Consider the following 23,570-nt stretch of genomic DNA (forward strand, 5'->3'; position numbering starts at 1 on the left):
AGTGATCATATAATTGAGGTTATGATTTTTTCAGTCTTGATGGGGTTCTGTTACTAAAATCACATACAGATTGCAGATCACAAACTTCACTGAGTGGCATTTAAATCCGGGCTCACCCATTCTTTTACAGAAAGAGGGGTGTGAGGCTGTGTCGTCAAGGTCTTTGCAGGATTCTGTGGGCTTAGAGTGAATGCTGATTGATAGCCTATCCCCAGAAATGGAGACAGAGGTCCAGGAAGGGAAGAGTCAGAGATAGACCAGGTGATGGTGAGAGGAGGGTGGAAATTGGAAACAAAGTCAATGCAATTCCCCAAGTCATGGTGAAAACAAGGAAGCAGCGCCAATACAGACATCAATGTACCAGAAAACGAGATGAGGGATGGAGCCTGAGTCGAACTGGGACAAGGAATGTTCCATATACACTTCAAAAAGGGAAGCGTAGATGGGACCTGTGCAGCAAGTCATAGCAACACCTTATTTTTGGAGGAAGTGAGTGGAGTTGAAGGGGCAGTTGCTCAGTGTGAGAATTAGCCCAGCCAGGCAGAGGAGGGTTAAGCCTTGGTTCAAGGAAGAAGCGGAAAGTTCTGAGACCGTCCTTTCTACAGCACTTTCCAAACGCCAGCATCTCAAAGGAGAAGGGGAGCAGATGCATTTTAATGCTATCACCAGCAATTTATCCTCTAAGTTGCACACCTCTGGAATTGGAACAATATCACTGCTCTTTTACTGTCACTGTGCCAAAATGCTGGAACTCCCTCCCTAACAGCACTGTGAGTGCACCTACACTGCGTGGACTGCAGTGTTTCAAGAGGCAGCTCACCAGCACCTTTTCGAGGGCATTTGGTGGTTGGGAAAATAAATATTGACCTTGCCATTGGCACGTTCTGGGAAAGGCATTTTTAAAAATGAGTTTATTTGATTCATTTTAACATCCTGTCACTTGTGAAATTGCACAGATCTGGCAAGAAACTGGGTAAGTTGGTTTTCCTTAATACTTAAAAAAAAATGCAACCAAGATTCCAAAACTTAAAATTTTATTGACGTTTATTGTACGTGTGTTTTGAACTCTGTGTGCGCGCGCACGTGTATGTGAGTGTGTGAGCAGCAAACCAATAATGTCATATAATGTTGAAAGCTCTTTTCAGTTTGTTTTCACACCCGTGACGGAGGACTCTTTGTCACCACGTGGTAACTTGAGAGACCACATACACTAGCTTTATCAGCAAGGTCAACATCTGCAGGAAACATAAGAAATAGCATGAATAATCAATAAGGGAATAAACAACTACAAACGTCAGACTAACCAGCAATCCACCCAAATACCTAGTCCCACAAACCTCATTTTTGTGAAATTGTGTTTATTTAGATCATTTGTACCATCTAATGGTTGTTATCTGCAGCAGCTGAAGGACTCTTTTTTAATAAAAGGAAAAGGATTGTAAAAGTTAGAAATGGCCAATAAGAACAGGATCATTTAACAAGTCAGATCCCTCTGTTCCTAACATTCATATTTGTGGGTCAATGTTTTCAAGAGGAACAAGGCTGTTTAAAATGCTGCTGCTTTAATTATCGATAGTCATTTCTCTAAAGGGTTTTTGAACAGAAGATGTTTGAAATGGACAATGGCTTGATCAGCATCTGAGGGCACACTCGCACCTTAGGAATCATTCAGAAATTTCAGCCGAGCAGAACTGTGTTCACAGTGCCTGCTCAGAACGAGGGTAGCTGTTACCAAGGGGGCCTTTGCCCCTGTCTAGGCACAAGTTGGGTTCTCCCAAAATGTACAGATTGAGAAATTTTTAAGGGTATTAATTCTGCTCTCAGAATGTTGAATTTACGGTTTGGAGGTTTACAAAGTACCAAGGGGTCATTTGGACTCCCAAACATTTTGTCAACTGGGTTTGACACTGGAAGAGCTCTTCATGAGGGGAGATTTTCTGGCCTCCCTGTGGCATGTATATTATGGCAGGTGGCACCCCACATCACCGGGAAACCCGCAATGGGGGTGTATCATCAGTGGGACTGGAAAATCCCACTGGTGTGAACAGTCAGAAAATTCTGACCATAATCAGTGTGGCATCAAGCAGATGGGGTATGAGAGACTGCTTCCTTGAAGTTTCATTTCATTTATCTCCAGAGTCTGGTTGCTTCCTACATGTTATTGGCACTTTGAGTTCAACTTTAGCATAAAGCCCGGATTATTTCACAGCAATATTAAGTTTGGAAGTGTGAATATTTTACTGTGAATTGTCATATTTTTCAATTTACAGCCAATTTTCTTGCAGAAGAGACAGAAAACATGCATTTATATAATGTCTTTCAAACCCTCAGAACTTTCCTACAAGCAGCATTTGATAGAATCCCTACCATGCAGAAGGAGGCCATTTGGCCCATTGGATCTACACCAACTCTCTGACAGAGCATCTTACCCAGGTTCATCCACACCCTATCCCTGTAATTCCTTGTATTTACCCCGCTTACCCCGCTAACCCCCCTAACCTACACATCTTTTGGACACTAAGGGGCAATTTGTCCTGGCCAATCCATCTAACCTGCACATCTTTGGACTGTGGGAGGAAACCAGAGCACGCAGAGGAAACCCACCTAGACACGGAGAGAAAATGCAAACTCCACACAGTCATCCAAGGCTGGAATTGAACTTGGGTTCCTGGCACCATGAGGCAGCAGTGCTAACTACTGTGCCACCATGTCGCCCTATATTAGCCTAGTTTTTTGCTGTAAAAAGAGACATGCTGTTGAAGCTTTCCATCTTACATTCATCAGGATAGATGCAAGAATGCCATGTTTCAAAGGGAACAACAATTTATACTGCATGAGAAAAGGTTGCTGATTGATTGGCAAGTTGACTAGTTGAGGTATTGCCATGGTGAACCATTGTTGACACACTTATGGTTAATTCAAAAAAGAAGCATTATTGGGACACCTCCCTTTTGCCTGCAGAGGACAGGCCCCTGTGTATGAATATCTATAACCCAGAAGCCTTTCTTGTGCAAATAAAACCATGTCAAAAAGACATTGCACTTTTTGAAATTAAACTAAAACAAGCCCAGGATGTGCGGGTTAGGTTGATTAACCATTCTAAATTGCCTCTTGGTGTCAGTGGGATTAGCAGGGTAGGTATATAGAGCTGGTGGGGATCAGGGCTGGGAGGGATGTGGTCAGTGCAGACTCGATGAGCTGTAGGCCTCCTTCTGCACTGTCAGGATTCCATGATTGTATGGGGGCAATCCTGGTGCATTCTCCATGACCATGCGCAGGGTGCAGTCGTTAGAAATTAATGGAGTGGCCGACCGTGAGTGTTATGCGTAAAGGCCTGACAGCAATGAGATCTCGAGAAGATGCAGAATGTAATTGTATCCTTTAACATTCCTGAAACTCGTCAAACTAATTAGCCATCAAGAGTTAATCTTTAACAATGTCAGCTGCCCCATTCTCAAAGTCAAGGAGAACGATGAAAACTCACGTTTCAAGGGTAAACGCTTGGCTATATAAGATTGAGAGGCCTGTGCCTGCAAAGTGTCAAGCTCCAGTGCCACTCCATTAAGGAGCCACTAACCCTCAAGGTGGGCAGAACCATCCAGTTTACCCTATTCATGAGAGTTGGTGACATTGAAAGTTCCTGTCAAAACCCCCAGTAATGTAGAGATTAAGAGAGGGGAGGAGACCAGAAGTGACTCTGAAAGTGCAAGGGCATTGACTGGAACCAAGCAAGCAATGGAAATGGAAGGGCACCTGAGATGTGAATGAGTGGTAGCTGCTGGATAAGGTGGACTGGCTGCTTGGAGGACCATGGGTGAAGCAAAGCTCTATAGTTAGGCGGCTGGGACACCAACTAACTGTCTCTCTCTTGCTCGTTCTCGCATCCCTCGCAGCTTACCACTCGAGATCAGGATGGAGCCAGTGGAGCTGACAATTCTGCTAATTACAGCACTGGAGGAGCACAGATGCCACACCAGCACCCAGGGAAAAGCCAGCACCAGAAGATCAATACGCCCTAGGGTGGGTGCAAGGGCCAGAGGCAGCAACAGCTGAATAGGGGGCTAGAAGGCGAAGATGGAGACTTAGGTTTACATGACCCCCATGTCCTTTCTGGAGCTGGCAACACCCTCTGGAGGGCTGGGACCGAGAGGGCCCCAGAATGCTCTTGGGTAGGACTGGTGTTGCTGCATTATCCGGTTCAGCCCAGTGCCCCTGAGATGCACTAGCATGAGGAAGTTTAAGTTCAGAAGCACTAGTCAGTCCCAGTCTCTCCTGGGTGGAAGGCTCTGGTTCCTCCTGTCTCCAGGTGTTCTTGGGCCTTTGGGCTACTCGATGGGGCAAAGGGGTAGCTAGAGTGAACTCCAGAAGCTTGCAATGTCACCTGGCGCTGCCAGTCCTGGAGGTCTGCCATTGTCTGGACCATGGTATTGAAACCTCCGCCATGATCCTCAGGGACTGAGCAATGCTTTGAGGTTCTCCCACCATGGATCTGACCTCAAGCCCCAGGCTGTGGTCAACATCCTTGCAGTGTTGGCCTGGGTGACACACATCGCTGGCAACATCTCCTGTGGCTTCTATTCAGCCTTGCAGTTGCAAGGGTGTCGCTGACAATCCCTGCTTGTGTTCCCAGCTCTGTCTTTGCATCTCAACCAGCTGAGGAATGAACATATCCTGAAGCTGGGGCACAGCTGTTTCCTGGGATCCAGCAGAGCTCTGACTGTCCAGTCACTGGGACATGCCTGCCTCCACCTAATGTGCATTGGAAGCTGCATGGCGCTCATCAGAAAGTGGCCCAGAAGCCTGTCTGCTAAGTTTGCCCACTGAGATGTGTCTCTGTGATGTCAGATACTGCTGATAACAGCTATGATGCTTCAACCATGTCCTCCTCAGAGATCTTCTCTGGGGTGCTTTCAAGGGCGCAAGGTGGGACTCTGCTGGTTCATGGGCTAGGCTCTTATGTTAGTGTTCCTACAAGGCAAGGTTTTAGTTCACAGCCTGGTCAAGTGTTTCATCAACAAAGCACTCACTTGTGAGGTGATGGGTGGGGAGATGGTTGAGGATGATGGCTGGAGGGTTGGGTGCTGGGAATCTGCAATTTGATCTCCAATTTAGCTCAGTCGACTGGATGGCTGGTTAGCAATGAAGAGCGACGCTAACGGCATGAGTTCAATTCCCATACTGGCTGATATTATTCACGAAGGCCCCAACTTCTCGACCTTTCCTCTCGCCTAAGTTGTGGCAATCCTCGGGTTAAATCACCACCAGTCAGGCCTCGCCTTCAAGCAGAGAGAGGCCTATAGGATTATGGCAACTTTACCTTCACCCACTTTTTTTTGAATTGGAGACAAGTCACATAAAAACTCTGGGTTTTGGTCCACCACAAGTTGGGTTAGGAAACCATAACAACAGTTGTCCTGAGTGCGAACACTTCTGTCTTGAGTCAGAAGATTGTGGCTTCAAATTCTACTCCAAAGACTTGAGTACAAAATCTAGACTGTCCTCTAGTGCTGGGCTGAGGGAGTGCTGCTATGTTAGAAGTGCCTTCTTTTGGGGTGAGGCTTTAACCAAAGGTCCTACCTGCCTCCCAAGATGGGCATGAAAGATCCCATGCAACTGTACCAAAGAAAAGTTATCTCAGTGTCTTAGCCAACATTTAGCCTATGACCAATATCGCTAAAACAGATAATCTGTTTGTCGGGCCTTAAGTTGGCTGCAGACCTTCCTACATTATAATAGTATCTACACTTCACACATATTTCATCGGGTTTAAAGAAGTTTGTGGCATTCTGGTGTCATGAAAGGCGATAGAGGAACGCACTTTTTTCTTTCAAAGGGTAATTTAAATAGTGTGGTGTATTTATATTTTTATTACTTTGCTTTTTTTTTAGCTTCAGAACCTTCACTGATTTATAATGTCACGTAACCTGAGATTTGTTATATCTTCTGTACAATATCTTATTGAATATAAAATCAATGAACTTAATGATTTGTTAGACACCTGCTCCCATCTCACTGAAGTATTCATTGCCTACCTTTGGAAATATTGGAAAAACATGAGAGGGCACATACAAGGATTACATAATGCAATTCATATATAGGGAACTTCCTTGGAGTAATGCTAGCATAGTCCTTGGGGGATCACAGAGGTAATGGTGTGGAGGCGGGAAGAAAAGTTGCAGCTGGAAATTCTCTGGCCATGAAAGCAACTCAGTGAGGGACTGAGGGCAACAGAGACAAAGCATTGGAGAAGGATGGTACTGCCAGTCATTTCAAAGGTTGGCTCTATGGATTGAAGATCAAGGAGAGTGAGAAGGTGTAATGTACCACAGTTACAGTAACACAGGATATCATTTACAACTATTTTACTTCTGTGACGGGAGTGCAAACGTATTTGGAGACATTTGCATGTGGAATTTAAGGAAAGCTGAGTATGGATTAGGAAGGCAGTGACATGTATCAAAATGTAAACAAATTGGAGAATCTGAGCTGGAAGGAGTGTAAGGTTTTCTCTGCCATAATAAGCTGCCAATTGTGGCTCAGTTGGTAGTCCTTTGATCTCTGAGGTTGTGGATTCAAATTCCACTCCAAAATTTCAGCACAAAAACCAATGCTGACACTCCGTTGCAGTACAGAGGGAGTGCTGCATTGTCAGGAGTGTTGCCTTTCGGAATATGCTTCTCCAAGTGGATGTAAAAGATCCCATGCATGCTTCTGAAGAAGAGCAGAGGAGTTATTCCCGCTGTCCTGCCCGATATTTATCCCTCAATTAACATCTCAAAAATAGATAATCTGGTTATTATCACATTGCTGTTTGTCGGGGTTGCTATGTACAAATTGGCTGCTGTGTTTTTGACATTGCAACGGTGACTACACTTCAAAGTACTTCCTTGGCTGTAAAGTGTTTTGAGACATCCGATATTCATGAGAAGTGCTTTATAAATGCATGCCTGTCTGTTTTGTGCAGACTCAGAAGCTGAGAAAACCAAAGTGGCGTCACTACAGTAGCACCAGCAATATGAATATGTAATGGCCGAATGGGAAATGTACAGTGGCAACTTCCACAAAAACATGGGCATGGAAATTTTCAAAATTGACAGGAATTGAGACTATTTAGCCAGTAACTATGTAAAAATGATTTGCATTAATATTAATATCCATAATAAAATAGTCCAATATTTTACAACAATATGTAATGCTATGGTTTGTGTTACAAGAATTCATGGATCTATCAATATTCATATTTTCTCTCTCTCTAACAAAGTGGACATTGTGTCCCGATTATCAGAATTAACTCTTTACTGCCCAAGATTTAGTTAAATATCAATGTACTCAGATTATAACACAGCCTCTTGTTATAATAAATATTGATGATCTTGGCGCTGCATGTATTTGTCCTTTTCGAATGGGAATTGCAACAACCTGGCTTATTTTGCTTAGCTACAAATTAATACCAATATGCCCTGTTTGCAGAAATGTTGGTGGAAAAAAGGAAAGCTATCAGTTTCTTTAAGATTTACTTCAGTTGAGGGTGTTGATTTTTATAGTTTCAACACCTACTTGCTTCTCCAATGAATCAGTCTATTTGCTTGATTTGTGTAGTTTAAAACTGGATAAAATCAATTCAGTTACAAACAACACCTGTGCTCCAATGTTCTGGTGACTCTTGTGCTCAGTTGACATGGAGAGAGACAACAAAAAGTAAAAGGAATCGAATGCAAGTTGAAGAACACTTGCTGCAGCTGGTCAAATGTGTACTGAAAAATTAAAATGTCTAATCGTCCAGTAACGTGGGCCATGTTGGGAGGCCATGGGTCAACTTTGCAGCTTTATCTGATGAATCGCGTGTAACCACCCTCCCTCTCTCCTCCATGTACAATACAATGTGCCTTATACATCATTCGTGATGCTGTCAGGCTCAGTGGGAGATAAGAACATAGGAATTTGTAGCAGAAGTCGGCACTCCAGCCCTTTGAGCCCACTTTGCCATTCAATCAGACTGGGCTGATCTCTTCCTGGTCTTGAATCCAACTCCCTACCTGTTCCCCATATCCCTTTAACCTTTTTTTTTGTCAGAATATTAGATATGATATAATATATCTGTCTCCTTCTTGAATTCATTTAATGCTTCAGACTCCACTGCACTATGGGACAACGAGTTCCACAAATTCACCAGCCTCTGTGAGAAGTAATTCCTCCTAATCTCAGTTTTAAATGCTGAAGTGATGATTGTGTTTGGATTATTCAGCCGTCCTTCAGTGCAGAGTGTTTTGCCATCCAGCAGGCAGCAAATATGCAGCAGAATAATGGGGAAGCCTGGAGAAAGAGAGTGAAGAAGGGGAGGAAGCCAGAGTTGGGTTGCTCATGTACAGGGAGACAATTGGTGCGGAACTCTTCTGATCAAAAACATTTCCAATGATGGGCACCTCCTGCCACTCACCGTCTTTATTTCTTTTTACTCAAAGATATATGCCACAGGCAGAGGTGCATATCAGAATTCCAGACCTCGCATACATTCATACGTTTCATACATTTTGGCCTGTGTCAGCTATCGTCTATTAAATTTGAGTATTTTTCCATTTAAGTTTAAGTTTATTTATCAGTGTCACAAGTCGGCTTACATTAAAATGGCAATGAAGTTACTGAGAAAACCCCTGAGTTGTCACAATCCGGCACCTGTTCAGGTACACAGAGGGAGAATCTAGCATGGCCAATGCACCTAACCAGCACGTTTTTTGTACTGTGGGAGGAAATCGGACCACGCAGAGGAAATCCACGCAGACACGGGAAGAACATGCAGACTTCGCAGAGACAGTGTGCCAAGCCAGGAATCGAGCCCAAATCCCTGGCACTGCGAGCTGCAGTGCTTACCACTGTGCCACTGTACCACCCCATTTGGCTTCTGAATATGGATTTTATTATCTTTTGCATTATTAAATATTGGCCAAATGGTCCTTAATTGCCAGATGTGCCACAGACATATATTTGAACATGCCATGCATTCCCTCCAATCAAGCCAAACTGCTGCTTTGTAGCCCCATCCAAGCACAACCCTTTCCAACACTGCCCATGTGAAGGGAAAATGCAAGGATTAACATTTGTGTCATTTGTTTGTCTGTCATGACTCAGGCAGTAGCACTTTGAGCACAGGGTTACCGATTCTCTCCGGAACTTGAGCACGACAATCAAGGCTGATGAGCCCAATGCGCTACTGTGCTGTCAGAGGTGTTGGCGAATGATGGGGAATTTCATAGAAAACTATAAAGTTTTAACAGGTCTAGACAGAGTAGATGCAGCAAGTATGTTCCCGATGGAGGGGGTGTACAGAACCGGGGATCGCAGTCTGAGGTTACAGGATAAACCATTTGGGATTGAGGTGAGGAAAAATATCTTCACCCAGAGAATGGTGAATCTGTGGAAGTCTCCACCACAGAAAGTTGAGGCCAGAATATTGTATGTCTTCAAGGAGTTAGATAGAGCTTTTGGGATGAAGAGAATCAAGATATGGGGGACAGGATCATCGAGTATTGAGTTGGATGATCAGCCATGATCATAATGAATGCGGAGCAGACTCAAAGGGCTGAATGGCCTACACCTGTTCCTATGTTTTTATTATTACGTTGCTGTTTATGTGAGTTGCTGTGCATAAATTGGCTACAAGCCTTTTAATCTTTTTATTTACACAAATCATCTGCTTTAAACCCAGTACAAATATTTGTCCTTATGAGGTAACATTACAGGATGTGCCTCTTTATTCTGTGTCTGAGTGCTCTTTGAGTGGAAATGGAACTGCGCTGGGTGATTGCTGTGATGCTGAAAGCCTGTTCAAATGGTTGATGCTCAAATGACTGAGTGCTTTAGATATCCTAGCAATAACTTGAGCCATGTATAACAAGAGTGGTTGTTAACAACATAGTGATTGCTAGTGCTTGCCTACTCACTGACCGTTTCTCTGTACGTTGGGGGATTTGCCTGGAGTAGCCAGATATGTGAGAGAAAGCCACCACATCAAGTTCTTCCTCCTGGTTTGTTGCTTGTATTTACCACGCCAGCCGGGATGAGCAGCGATCTGTTTGTCAGCACAACGCAAGAATTAGAAGCAGTAAACCATATGGCCCATTGAGCCTTCTGCATTATTCAATATGTGGCTATGTCGGCGTTAGACTGGGGTAGGCACAGTAAGAAGTCTCACAATACCAGGTTCAAGTCCAACAGGTTTATTTGGCAGCACAAGCCACTAGCTTTCAGAGCACTGCTCCTGTATCAGGTGAGTGAGGAGTTGTGTTCACAAACAGGGCATATAAAGACACAAATTCAATTTACAAAATAATGGTTGGAATGTGAGTCCTTACAGGTAATTATGCCTTAAAGAAATGAGTGGTGAGAGGGCCAAGCATAGGTTAAAGAGATGTGTATTGTCTCCAGCCAGGACAGTTAGTGAGATTTTGCAAGCCCAGGCAAGTCGTGGGGGTTACAGATAGTGTGACATGAACCCAAGACCCCCTCTCCACTCCCATTGTACTTTAAGATTTGATCACCTGGAAAGACACACATTCCAACTATTATCTTGGAAATTGAGTTTGTGTCTGTATATGCTCCATTTGTGAACACAAATTCTCACTCACCTGATGAAAGAACAAGATTCCGACAGCTTGTGCTGCCAAATAAACCTGTTGGACTTTGGACTTTAACCTGGTGTTGTGAGACTTCTTACTGTGCTTATTCAATATGATCAAGGCTGATCTTGGACTGCAACCCTATTTTCTCCTCCCTTTTCCACATCCCTTAATTCCGAGAGACCAAAAATCTGTCCATCCCAGCCTTAAATATATTCAACAATGGAGCATCCACAACCCTCTGGGTAGAGAATTCCAAAGATTCACCACTGTCTGAGTGAAGAAATTTCTCTTCATCTCAGTGCTAAATAATCGACTCCTTATCCTTAGGTTGAGTCCCAAGACTCCCTAACCAGCAGAAGCAATCTCTCAGTACCTGCCCGATTAAGCCCTTCAGAATTCTTAATTTCAATGAGGTTGCCCCTCATTTTTCTGAACTCCAAAGGCCTAATTTACTCAGCCTCTCATCATAGGGTTGAATTTCATGGACCAATTTAGTGACCCTTCACAGTGCTGCCTCCAGTGCAAGTGCTGTGCAGTGCAGTGCAAGGGATGGCACAGTGGTTTGCACTGCTGCCTCACAGCGCCAGGGGCCCAGGTTCAATTCCCAGCTTGGGTCATTGTCTGTGTGGACTTTGATTGTTCTCCCTGTGTCTGCGTGGGTTTCCTCCGGGTGCACCGGTTTCCTCCCACACTCTAAATGTCATGCTGGTTAGGTACATTGACCTGAACAGGCGCTGAAGTGTGACGACTAGGGGAATTTCACAGTAACTTCATTGCAGTGTTAATGTTAACGTAAGCCTTACTTGTGACTAAAAAAGTATATCCCTTTTTAAATATGGAGACCAAAACTGCACTCCATGGGTGGGATTTTACAGCCTCGCTGATCCCAAAACCATAAAATTCCTCCTGAGGTCAACAGACCTTCCCATGTTCCACCCCTTGCCTGCTCCGATTTCTGTGGAAGGGGGGGGTGGTAAAATTCTGGCCCATATATGAAAGTAGCCTGCATAGTTTTTCCCATGTAAACCTGCCAGCATTGCCCTTATGAAGCAATCACCCACACTGTCAAAACCCACACTGATAAACTTCTACAACCGAGTATTCAAGGTCCCAGTGGCACCACTCACAGCTTCAGTGAGAAAAGCTCGGCAAACAACTGCAAATTGGCCACTCAGGCTCAGTGCTGATATTACTTTACACACCTTTTTAGATGAGTTTGTCACTGCTGGATTTGACAGGCACTGTAATTAGTTGAAAATAGAAATGGGAGAAATTGAGTGACTTGAATAATATCAACAGCTCATTCCTAAATATTCTATATCAGTTGCTGGTGGCAACTTCAAAGAACATGGGAAATGTCACTAGTTTTGACTATTCCAATGCTTCTCTAGTTGGTTTCCCACCCTCTGCAGCTACATCATCCAAATGTCTGCCACCTGTACCTCATCCTTTACCAAATCTGGCTCACCCTGGTTCTTGCTGACCTACATTAGCTCCCAGTTTCCCAATTTAAATCCCATTATGCCTTATTCCTTCCTATTCCTATATCTTTTCCAACCTGAAATCATGCCATCCAAGAGTTCTTTTCCACCTGATATTGATCTCTTGTACAGCCGCAGCACTCTTCCCCTCCATCCTCCCCACCATTGATAGCTTCATGCTTGGAATTCCCTATGTCTCCTCCTTTAGGACCCTCCTGATACCTCAGTGAAGTGCCTTTGAATGTTTTGTTTTAATCTTCTTTATGATGCTGTTATTGTCTCCTAGATTGGCTAAAATCAGAAAATAGACTTTGTTGGACACTTGCCCCTAACAAAGAGCAAATTTTGTGACCTGGCCAAACCCTCCTTCCTCTCCTTCCTTTACTTTACTTTTGAAAAGTAAATTCAAATTCACTTTTGAATTTAGAATCAGCTCCCTCAGACTCTGGCCAGCTCAGATTGGTCATGGGAACATTGGAGTGCTTGACATAATGTCCCGTGGAGTTCCTGTGAAGGTTTAAAATGTGACTTGCTTCAGTCCCTTCCCCCCCTCAGGAAGAATCTTTGGAGACATTAATGGTGACTTCTTCTGGCACCTGCAAAATAATGCCTGCAAAGAGAAATGAGTGTGATAGGATACAAAACCTGACAGTTCATTGCCTAAGCCAAAATGTAGTGAAGCTTTTACCTTGCTGTCTTCCACAGTCAAGGAGGATCTTGTGTGGACACATGGTAGAACAAATAATGAAAATTTCCTCTTCAGAATGCTTCCCACAAGTTAACTAGGGATTGGGTAGATAAGGCACATTATGGACCATAGGTTCTGCGGACCTGTCTGAGGGATCTGACTAAAATGCTGAACCTAAGAAAAGTATTTGAAAGCAAAAACCTAAAAAGATCATGAGATCTGTTCTATGCCATGCCCCACCCGCTTTGCAACTGTAGATTCTCACTGTTGAGTTAACAAAGGGGAGTCAGTGCAGGAAGGATAAAAGGATGCTACTTCAGGAAGAAGTAACCATGGCAAAAATGAGGAGGGATAGTTCACCTTTAATTGCTGTTAATCCACAAAATAGGAAGGCTTTTATGGAACCTGCAAGGGCAGGAAATGTGCAGTGGCTGAATTTGCCGGGAGCTGAAATTTTTATTTTCTTATGGCGGGTTGAGATGCAGGGATTAGGTCAGCGGTGTGTTTGTGGCATGTCAGACCTCACACACCTCTGACGTGTTCCCACTTTAATACATTCGCATGTCATGAATCCTCATTAGCGTAAAACTTCTCCGCCCTTCAAGACAAAGTCAGCGGTGCACAAGAATCTCGTGGTGCCCAGAACACATTCATTTAAAGGCAGCCTGCACCAGTTGTGACAGAGGTCAGCAGTTTCCCTTGTTCAACCTCGTGGCACAAGAGGGCAGCAGGAGAGTGATAGCTTGCTTGGAGGCTTGGGACCAGCAAGGGTGAATCAGTGATTCATGGTGTGGAGGAGGTGCATGTATATTGGGCTCAAAAGACTAAAAGAGGGAAGATCCTGGCATACTGGGTGTGGTGGGCATTCAAAGTTAAAAATGAGGGACTTAAATGTCAGGGTCGGTTCTGGTAACAACAGAGTGTTGGTTGGCAGTCTCTATAGGGTTTTGAGTTCACCTGCAACATCTCAGTTATCCCCATTGGCAGTGATCTTGGACAATGTTCTTTACAATGCATGAAAGGCTGGGTCTTCAAGTTCACCTATGTCCTTCAGAGTGCCGAGTAGAACACTGGACATGAATATGGACATTCAATAAAAAGTGAAGGCAAAAACACAAATGTTACTTCTACGGTAAAGAAATGTCCCTAATCCCCATGTGCATCATAGCGGGTCAACCATGAGGCATGCTGTTATAATTGACTCTCTGGCTAAGCTGGTGTCAGCAAATAATAGTGCAAACATGAATAAAATGAAACTAATGGAATGTGAAATAATTACAAGTGGAATTTAACTTTGAAAAATATCCTTGCCAGCTTTGAGCTCTCAAAAAATCTTCTGTTAATGGCAGTGGCGTTGAACAGAAAGTTGTGGCCATGGTGCAGAGCTTCCCTGTTTATCCGGGAGGCTTTTTTGTAGCCTGTTCGTTCCTGTTGTATTGTCAGCTGGTGGTGGGAAAATCAAAATTTCAGCTCCTGGTGAATTCAGCCCCCCCACATTTTCTGCCCTTGCAGCCTCCATAAAAGCCCTCCCATTTTGTGGATTCACAGCCATTAAAGCTTAACTATCCCTCCTCATTTTTGCCACAGTTACTTCTTCCTGAAGTAACATCCTTTTATCCTGCCCGCACTGACTCCCCTTTGTTTACATAACAGTGAGAATCTATAATTGCAAAGCACCAGTGAAAAGCTTCCCTCCACATCATGATCATGCTTTGAATGTTAATTTTAATCACGCGGAATTGACAAAAACCAAGACAGCAGAAGTGGCAGTCCCTTCCTATTCTGCGAATGGATATAGCATGCCATGATTACAACTCTGTCATTGTTACAGTACCATTCATTTATTGGGCTTGGAAATTTTGTTGCATAAGGTATAGTCTGGTGAACTTTACTGTCCCTGTAAACCCAAACTCATGGTCACAAATTTCCTCATTGCCGTTGAAAAGAGCCAGGACACCCTTGATGTTGTCTGAACAGTATGGTTTGACCTGTTAGTGGCATTAGTGTGCTACCTTAGCCTATAAGCAGAAAATATTTCAGAAGATATCAACAAAGAAGACCTTTTTCCTGTTACCCTTTTTGCCAACATCCCCTCCCTCTCTGTGTCAGCCTTTGGCAGAGCAAAATATCTGCCATTGGATTTAGGAAGAAAATTGGAATTGGCTGTCCTTCACTTGGTTCCAGAATGTATTGTTCTGAGAAACTGTCCTATGTACATTCTGTGAACTCTTCTTCCTTGTGACCTTTAGCCAATTTTATTCATCCAATCAATGTGAAGATTAAAATCACCTAAGATTATTGCAGTGACTTTTGTATAAGTCACCACTATCTTGATTTGTACTGTTTCCTATGGGTGACTACTGTAAGGGACCCTTTAAACTATTCACAGCAGTGACTACTTTCCTTTGCTATTTCTTGTCTCCGCTCTGAATTGTGACCTTGTGAACCAAGATCATTTCTCACCACTGTATTGATCTCATCATTAATTTAAAGAGCTATCCCACCTCCTTTTTCTTCCTTCCATTCTTCTGAAAAGTCTCATTCTCTTGAATATTCAGACCCTCAGCCGCCTTGAAACCACATATCCAACATTTATATTTAATATATAGGAAGAATGTTACAAAATAGAATAAAAGCTTTCTATCTACTTTGTAGTGTGTCTGGAAAATTAACATTCGCATTGGGTCCATATCTTTATGGATGAGGATTAAGCTGTAAATAAAACAAGGCAGTTGTTTACCAAGTGAATATCTTCTGCAGTTGTTTCCAGATACGGTACACATTTGTTCATCCATAATGTCAGACCTGTTCGGCAGGATTTTCCAGCCATTCCTGCCAATGGATTCATCTGATCCCACCGGAAGCGAGCCCCCCCACTGCAGGTTCCATGGCAGCAAAAGGTATGGACAATGGGAAACCCTGTTGGCAGCAATGGGACCAGAAAATTTGCCACCAGCCAATGGTAGGCCACCTCTTCCATCGCAAGACATGCCAAGTAGGGGCAGAAATCCCACCCATTGTGTCAAAGGAAGGGAGGACATCCGGCAGCAGACCATGTCACCTTCTTTCCCTGCATTTCCAATAGCGAGACTCCACAGAGTCAGTAATTGATAGAACATAGAACACTACAGCACAAACAGGCCCTCCGGCCCACAAGTTGCACCGACCATATCCCTACCTATTAGGCCTACTTATAACCCTCAATCCCATTAAATCCCATGTACTCATCCAAAAGTCTCTTAAAAGACCCCAGCAAGTTTGTCTCTACCACCCCTGACAGCGGCCGATTCCACTCACTCACCACCCTCTGAATGAAAAACTTACCCCTGACATCTCCTCAGCACCTTAAACCTGTGTCCTCTCGTAGCGACCATTTTAGCCCTGGGAAATAACCCCTGAGAATCCACCCGATCTGTACCTCTCAACATCTTATAAACCTCTATCAGGTCGCCTCTCATCCTTTGTCTCTCCAGGGAGAAAAGACCTAGCTCCCTCAACCTATGCTCATAAGGCATGCCACCCAATCCAGGCAACATCCTTGTAAATCTCCTCTGCACCCTTTCAATAGCTTCCACATCCTTCTTGTAGTGAGGCGACCAGAACTGCGCACAGTACTCCAAGTGGGGTCTGACAAGGATCTTATAAAGCTGCAGCATTATCCCCCGACTCCTAAACTCAATCCTTCGATTAATGAAGGCTAGCACACCATATGCCTTCTTGACCACATCCTCCACCTGCGAGGCCGATTTGAGAGTCCTATGGACCTGGACCCCAAGATCCTTCTGATCTTCTACACTGCTAAGAGTCTTACCCTTGATATTGGACCTGCCAAAATGGACCACTACACATTTATCCGTGTTGAAGTCCATCTGCCATTTCTCCGCCCAGTCTTGCATCCTATCTATGTCACGCTGCAACTTCTGACATCCCTCCAGACTATCCACAACACCACCAACCTTTGTGTCTTCAGCAAACTTACCAACCCATCCCTCTACTTCCTCATCTAGGTCATTTATGAAAATGACAAATGGATACAATCTCCATTGCACACATTTCTATTGATCCACATTGACCCATTTCTCTTACATTAAGGCAGGAAAATTATGAAATACAAATGTTGGAAATACTCAGCAGGTCTGGCAGCATCTGTGGAGAGAGATTCTCTCTCCCCTTCCTTTTATGCTGCCTGATCTGCTGAATATTGCCATAAATTTTTTCCTGTTTTTATTTACAGTATTTTGCTTTTGTGTGCAAGGAATGTTGTGAATCCAAGCTTATACTGACCAGCAGCCCTCTAAATGCTGAAGACATCTCGCTCACTTTCAGGAGGAGGAGCAGTGAAATGGACCTGCAGGGGATACTTTGAGAGATGATAAATATGGTCTAGGGCCTACATCATTCACCTTCACGAGGAGAAGCAGAGAGGCAGACCTGTGGGAGATACTCACCGGGTGGAGGGTTGGGAGGGGGAGAGAGGAACTTGAGAGTCTGGGAACGCGTTGAGTTTGAAAACAAGGTGACAAAGAATGCATTGATATTACAAGAAAGCAATAAATTGATTGGTTGGGAGTAGCCTTGCCCTGCTGCAGGAGAGGCTACAAGAGAGAGAGCTAATTGGTAAGTAATAGGTAAGTTGTTTCTCTCAGCTGTCGTTGATTGTCATGTATGTTGGGGCATGTCCCTTTATGAGAATGGGTCAGATGACTTGGGACACAAGCTCCACCTTGGGTAGTCCTTACTAGATCTCATACATAATACTGATTACCTGTATTTGATTTGTATTTTTTTTAAATAGGATGACTGCAGCCATTTTATGTGTGCTATCAATATTATAAAATTATATGTAATATCGATATTATAAAATACTGTCCACGATCTGTTTATTTGATGGACAAATTGCATGACATGGTTTTAGGCACTCTTCAGTTCTCTGCCTGAAGACATTGATGATTATTCAACCATGGAAAGTGTCATGTTATTTTCTGAGCAGGGGAAGGAGGTCCTCCAGCCTACTTGGCTAGATGGGATTGATCCTGGCACTGTTGCTGCTAATCTGATCCACACATTGTTCATCTAACTAACTGAGTTAACTGCCACCATACCCAGTTTTAGTTATTTGAGGGACTGTATTATGACTGCCATTAAGGTGGGATTTGCATTGAAATTCTTTAGGCTGAGTGGAAGCCTAGGTTCGAATTGTAAAAGCGAATGAGACCACTTGGTCATTTAAACTATAGCAATAACAAAAGCAGTAACTGGATGGAAGCACAACGATCAAAGGAAATACTGACCCCCTCCCCATCCAAAATTTTTCACTTCAAATTGAACCCAATTCCACCATTGTGGAATATTTATGCCGCTGCATCTCTTTTGTATGTATTTGTGAGATTTATTTTCTCTCAAACTCAGTATTTGCAGACAGCTCAGTATTAATACATGGGGATAGTTTGGGTTTTAGAGCTTGTTGAAACCTTGTCTTTCCATTTTTAGCCACCCAAACATTCATTCAACAAACGGGCAGCACAATATTATTGTCGCTGGTCCAGTAAGCCAGAGACCCAGGGTAATCCTCGAGAGACTTGGCTTCAAATTCCACCACGGCAGATGGTGAAATTTGAATGCAATAAAAATCTGGAATTAAAAGTCTAATGAAGACCGTGAAACCATTGTCAATTGTCATAAAATCCCATCTGATTCACTAATGTTCTTTAGGGAAGGAAATATGTTATCCTACCTGGTCTAGTCTAATGGGACTCCAGAGTCACAACAATGTGGTTGACTCTAATATTGCCCATCCTTGAGGACGTTTATGCTGGCCCAGCCAGCGATGCCCACATCCCATGAACGGAAAAAAAACTCAAGTGAAGTCTATTTTGTTGTGAGAATGTGCATTCATATCTCTGTCTGTGGGGTATCATAAAGTACCCATGCCAATATACTGTGCTGGTACTGTAATAACAATGTATGAAGGAATTCTTACAATCAGGAGGGGAATCATTTCATCCACCTGAAATTAAAATAGGAGCACTCTGTTTACATCGAATATGAGTTCCTACTAGAGACCTTATGATCACTGTCATATCGTTGGTCTGTTCACAGACTGATTATGAACTAGCTTTACTTTTGTAATGCAATTCCCAACAAAAATAGTATTTACAAAACCAATTTCTCTGGCTTGGCCTGCAGAAAACCCAATGTGCACAATCGATAACATCTTTCGGAGCACTCCATGAGAATCCCCATAACTAACATAAAATGAGAATATCTGGCACTTTTGCACTTTGATTAAATATGTCTCCAGGGTTCCAGAGGAGAGCTTTCCAGCTACGAACTAAATGTAAAGAAAGAATGATAAATGCTAAAGCCGCGATGCATAGAGAGGACAGAATTTAACATTGACAATACTTTGTTTCATAATAATCTGAACAAATGTCCATGTAAATCTCAGTGCCATTTGTTTAGTGATTGATTTTCCTTCCTTGCAGAATATTTTGGGCTAAAATCCCTCACGGTTAATTATTGATGTTGAAAAGTCATTCAAACAAACCATGGAAATAAAAGAACGGAAACCCTACCGATCTTTAACAAAGAACAGACGTGAAAAGGAACGACGGTACACCAGTTCTTCAGTAGAAAGTGAAGACAGCAAAGCACCCCACAAGTCCTACAGTTCAAGTGAAACACTCAAAGCCTATGATCAGGACCCAAGATTGGGCTACAGTAATCGTGTCAAAGAAGTCGTTCATCAGGAATCCGATGAATACTGCAGACCAGGTACTTTGAATTATTGTAAAGATACACTTACTGAAAAGAAAAGGGCAAGTAGAAAGTATTGAACCGGTTCAGAAGTTTCATAGATTGTTTTAGATGGGGATATTCCCACTTCATAACTCCAATCCATTTCCCAGATACTAATAGTGCAGCAGTCACATCAGTCAGAAATTCTCTTGACTAAGCATCATGTATCGTGAATAGGAATTTGCATTGTCCCAGTACACCTGGCAAAAAGACAGCTCAGAAAGAGAGGGTATGGTGGGCTGCATAGTGGTTAGCACTGTTGACTTACAGTGCCAGGGAACTGGATTCAATTCTGGCCTTGGGTGACTATGTGGAGTTTGTATGTTCTCCCCTTGTTTGCGTAGGTTTCCTCTGGGTGCTCCAGTTTCCACCCACAGTCCAGAGATATGCAGGTTAGGTGGATTGCTATGCTAAGTTGTCCCATAGTGTTTCAGGATGAGTAGTGTAGAGGAATTAGCGAGGTAAATGGAGTTACAGGGATAGTGCCTGCGTAAGATGCTCTGTCAGAGGATCGGTGCAGACTCAATAGGCTGAATGGCCTCCTTGTACATTGTTGGGATTCTGTGATTCTAAGTGCTGGAAAAACTCATCCGGTCTGGCAGCATCTGTGGAAAGAGAAACAGGTTAACGTGCCTTGTCTGTTATGACTCTTCTTTCAACTATTGTACTCAAAACTTTGTCTCCGTTTCTGTCTGCTGCCAGACAGGCTGAGTTTTTCCAGAACTTTCTGTTTCTATTTCAGTTCTCCAGCCTTGGTAGTATTTTGTTTATTTTTAAGTTCTGATTGCTTTCCAGAGCTGGAAAGGAGAAGCACAGTGAAAATTATGGAAGAGACAATTGCAATATTGTCAGAAAGGAGGTTTTTGAAGGGAGGTTGCTTTTTCTTAAATAAAAAGAGAGAATACCAAGAGGCATAGTGACTGAAATGTTAACCATAATGATGGAGCAAAGTGAATGGCAAGAAGCAATAATCCAGTGTCATAGAAGCAGATGATCCATTCAAGAGTATTAAGCTGGAGAAGATCAATAAGTTGAAGAGGGGATAATTCAATTCATACAATCCTTGCAAGACAGAAGGAAGCTATTTGAGCCATCGAGTCTGTACTGACAATCCCACCCAGGCCCTATCGCTATAACCCCACACATTTGCCCTGCTAATCCTCCTGACACGAGGGTCTATTTAACCCATGCATCTTTGGACTGTGGGAGGAAACCGGAGCACTTGAAGGAAACCCATGCAGACATGGGGAAAATGTACAGACTCCTCACAGACAGTGTCCTGGGGCCAGAATTGAACCCGGGTCCCTGGCACTGTGAGACAGCAGTGCTAACCACTGTGCCACCATGCACAGAGGATAACTTTGGATAGCTTTGAAATAGTTTTGCAGAGGGAGCTCATACTGCTCGTCAAAGGTCGACTGCATACAGGAAAAAGCGTGAAGTTCTGAAGTTTAAGATTTGGGATTAATGGTGAATAGTTTGGTGAGGTCATCATTGAAGACAGCAATCTTTGGGGTAATATAATTATGATTGGTTTAAGGGTTTTACATCTGTATAGTGGAGGTATGGACTTGTAATGTTATTAATCTAGAGATGAAAACATTTTTGAGTGATATCAAGATTAACCCAGAGATTTTTTCTTAATTCTTAGAAAAGAAAGGAAATAGCATACTTATTACTTTCTGTTGATTATTAGTGTGGGAAGAGGATAACATACCTGATATTCCGGGGAAGACAGAGGGCTGGGTTCTCTGACCTTGCCCATAGTTGGGGTTCTTTGATCCCACTGCGGTGAATGGAGATTTGGCTGAGTGACAAACTCTCTGTTCTCGCTGGCAGCAGCGATGGGCGTGAACGGCTGGAGAATTCCAGCAAGCGTATCAAGGACCAAATCTCACAAAATCACGAAAGCTGTATTTTAAAAAAATGGCACTAAAGTCTGATACATCCCCAGGACATTATGCTTTTCACCCCAGCACTATATAGGAAGAATTTGAAGAAACTGCAGTTGTGTTCATCATAATCTTCCAAGACGCCCTCAATTCAGAAATTACCCCTTTAGGTTGGAAACATGAAAAAGGGCAGGGAGGAATCAGGGAATGATGGACACGGTAATCTCACACTTTGCTAGGAAATTATTGGAACCATTAAGAACAGGGTGATTGAGCACTTTGAAATTTTTGAGCTGATTGGAGAAAGCTAACATTGATTGTTAAATGGTAGGTCATGTGAAACAAACCTAGAGGCATTTTTAAGGAAGTAACAAATTTAATAGACAGGGAAATTCTTGTGGACATTGTTTTTTGAATTTTCAGAAGTCAATTAATAAGGCTCCATATAAAAAACTGTTTGTTAAGATGAAAGCGCATGGAATTGATAAATGATTGACCTGGTTAGGAGATTGATTAGGCAGTGGAAAACATGGGGAGCAACAGTATGCATTTAATTAGATGGAAGTGGTTAGTGGTGTCCCAAAAGAATCTGTGCTGGGGCTGCAACTATATTTTTAATGATCTTTATAATTCAATAGAAAGCGATATATTACAGATTGCCAATGGCACAACAATTGGTGGCAGAGTAAGCAATGTGGATAACAGCATTAAATTAACTTAAAAGAGACATTGATAGATTAAAGGAGGAGGAAAGAACTTTGACAGATGGACTTCAATACAGCTTAGTGTGAAGTCATCCATTTTGGATCAAGAAAGGATAAATTTGAATTTTTAAATAGTGAAAAGTTGGGACAGTAGATTTTATTCACTAGGATGTAGCAGTTATGTGTAAAAGTATCAGAAAGCCTAATGGAATGTTAGATTTTATAACAGATCTAGAAGATGAAGAGGAGCAAGTTCTAGTACAGTAAATAAACAGTCGGTCCATTTTGGAGAACTGTGTACAGTATGGGCACTGCACCTCAAAGAATACATTGACCTTGGATAGAGTGCAGCACTGATTTTTCAGAATCTAACCATGTTTCCAGTGGTTAACTTTTATGGAAAGAGACTACATCGGGCGTGTGTTCCCTGGCATACATAAAGGGTAAGGGGCGATTTAATAGAGAGGAATTGATCAGATAGATAGGGAAAATCCTTTTGATAATGGTTGGAAATCTACAACACCAGGACATCAGAAGTACGTCATTCAGGAGAGAAGTTAGGAAGAATTTTTTTCACAAAGTTTAGCAGCAGTGTGAAACATTCTCCCGCAAAAACCAGTAGAAGCTTGATCAGTTAATAATTGTAAATGTCTGTCAATAGACATTTGTTCACCAAGAGATGAAGAGATTATAGAGTTGGGATGTAGGTCATCAGCCATTTTTTTGCTTGAATGGCAGAACAGGCCAGAAAGGATCTTCGTCTGTTCCTAAGCTCTGAAGAAAGAATGTGGTGTTACTAACGTTAGATATATGGTGGGAAACAGTAGGAAACTCTAGGTTGAAGCAGGGTGCTAAAGTTTCACATCTATCAATTTGCCATGTGCATTTAACTTGGGAGGTCAATAGAGTCAATATACAGATATCTAGTGAAATGCTGACAGGAAGGACCTAGGATGGTACCGGAGTGAGGGGACTTCTTGCAAGTTGTCACCAGCGTACCTTCTGATTCTATCTTTTACTCTCATTCTATGCTTTTCATGATATCCTGCACCCTTTCCTTTCCTTTTCCCCCATGTACTCTACCTACAGTATGTTTTGTTTGTAAAACACTCAAGAAATAATACTTTTCACCATTACATGTGACAGTAATAAACCAAATCAAATAATGCAGGAATCAGGCTCATTACATATTGCCCATTCTTTGGGTGAACAGTGAAGTGACAGTCCTTGCCATTGACCTTGACCAAGACTGCCCAGTTACCAAATGTGATGGTCCAAGCTTTGCAGGAAAGCCCAAAGGATTTCTCCATGAGATGGGCATAAAAGATCTTTGCAGCTCAGTCTAATATTACCCTACAGGCTCTGACATTTAGGTTGTGAAGAGAAGCCAT

The 23,570-nt window shown here is 42.8% G+C and overlaps 1 protein-coding gene across 5 annotated transcripts in view; it reads left to right on the forward strand.

Moving 5' to 3' along the window:
- tenm4 (teneurin transmembrane protein 4) overlaps nt 1–23,570 on the forward strand; it is a 582,746-nt gene that overhangs the window by 165,301 nt on the left and 393,875 nt on the right. For all 5 annotated transcript variants that reach the window (XM_080197086.1, XM_080197087.1, XM_080197090.1 and 2 more), the window contains exon 2: nt 19,271–19,559. In XM_080197086.1, coding sequence (XP_080053212.1) covers nt 19,334–19,559 — 226 coding nt within the window. In that variant the 5' untranslated portion in view covers nt 19,271–19,333. The remainder of the gene's footprint in view (nt 1–19,270; nt 19,560–23,570) is intronic.

This window comes from Carcharhinus amblyrhynchos, chromosome 10 (assembly GCF_965287045.1).
Source record: "Carcharhinus amblyrhynchos chromosome 10, sCarAmb.v2.hapA, whole genome shotgun sequence".
Taxonomy (NCBI): domain Eukaryota; kingdom Metazoa; phylum Chordata; class Chondrichthyes; order Carcharhiniformes; family Carcharhinidae; genus Carcharhinus; species Carcharhinus amblyrhynchos.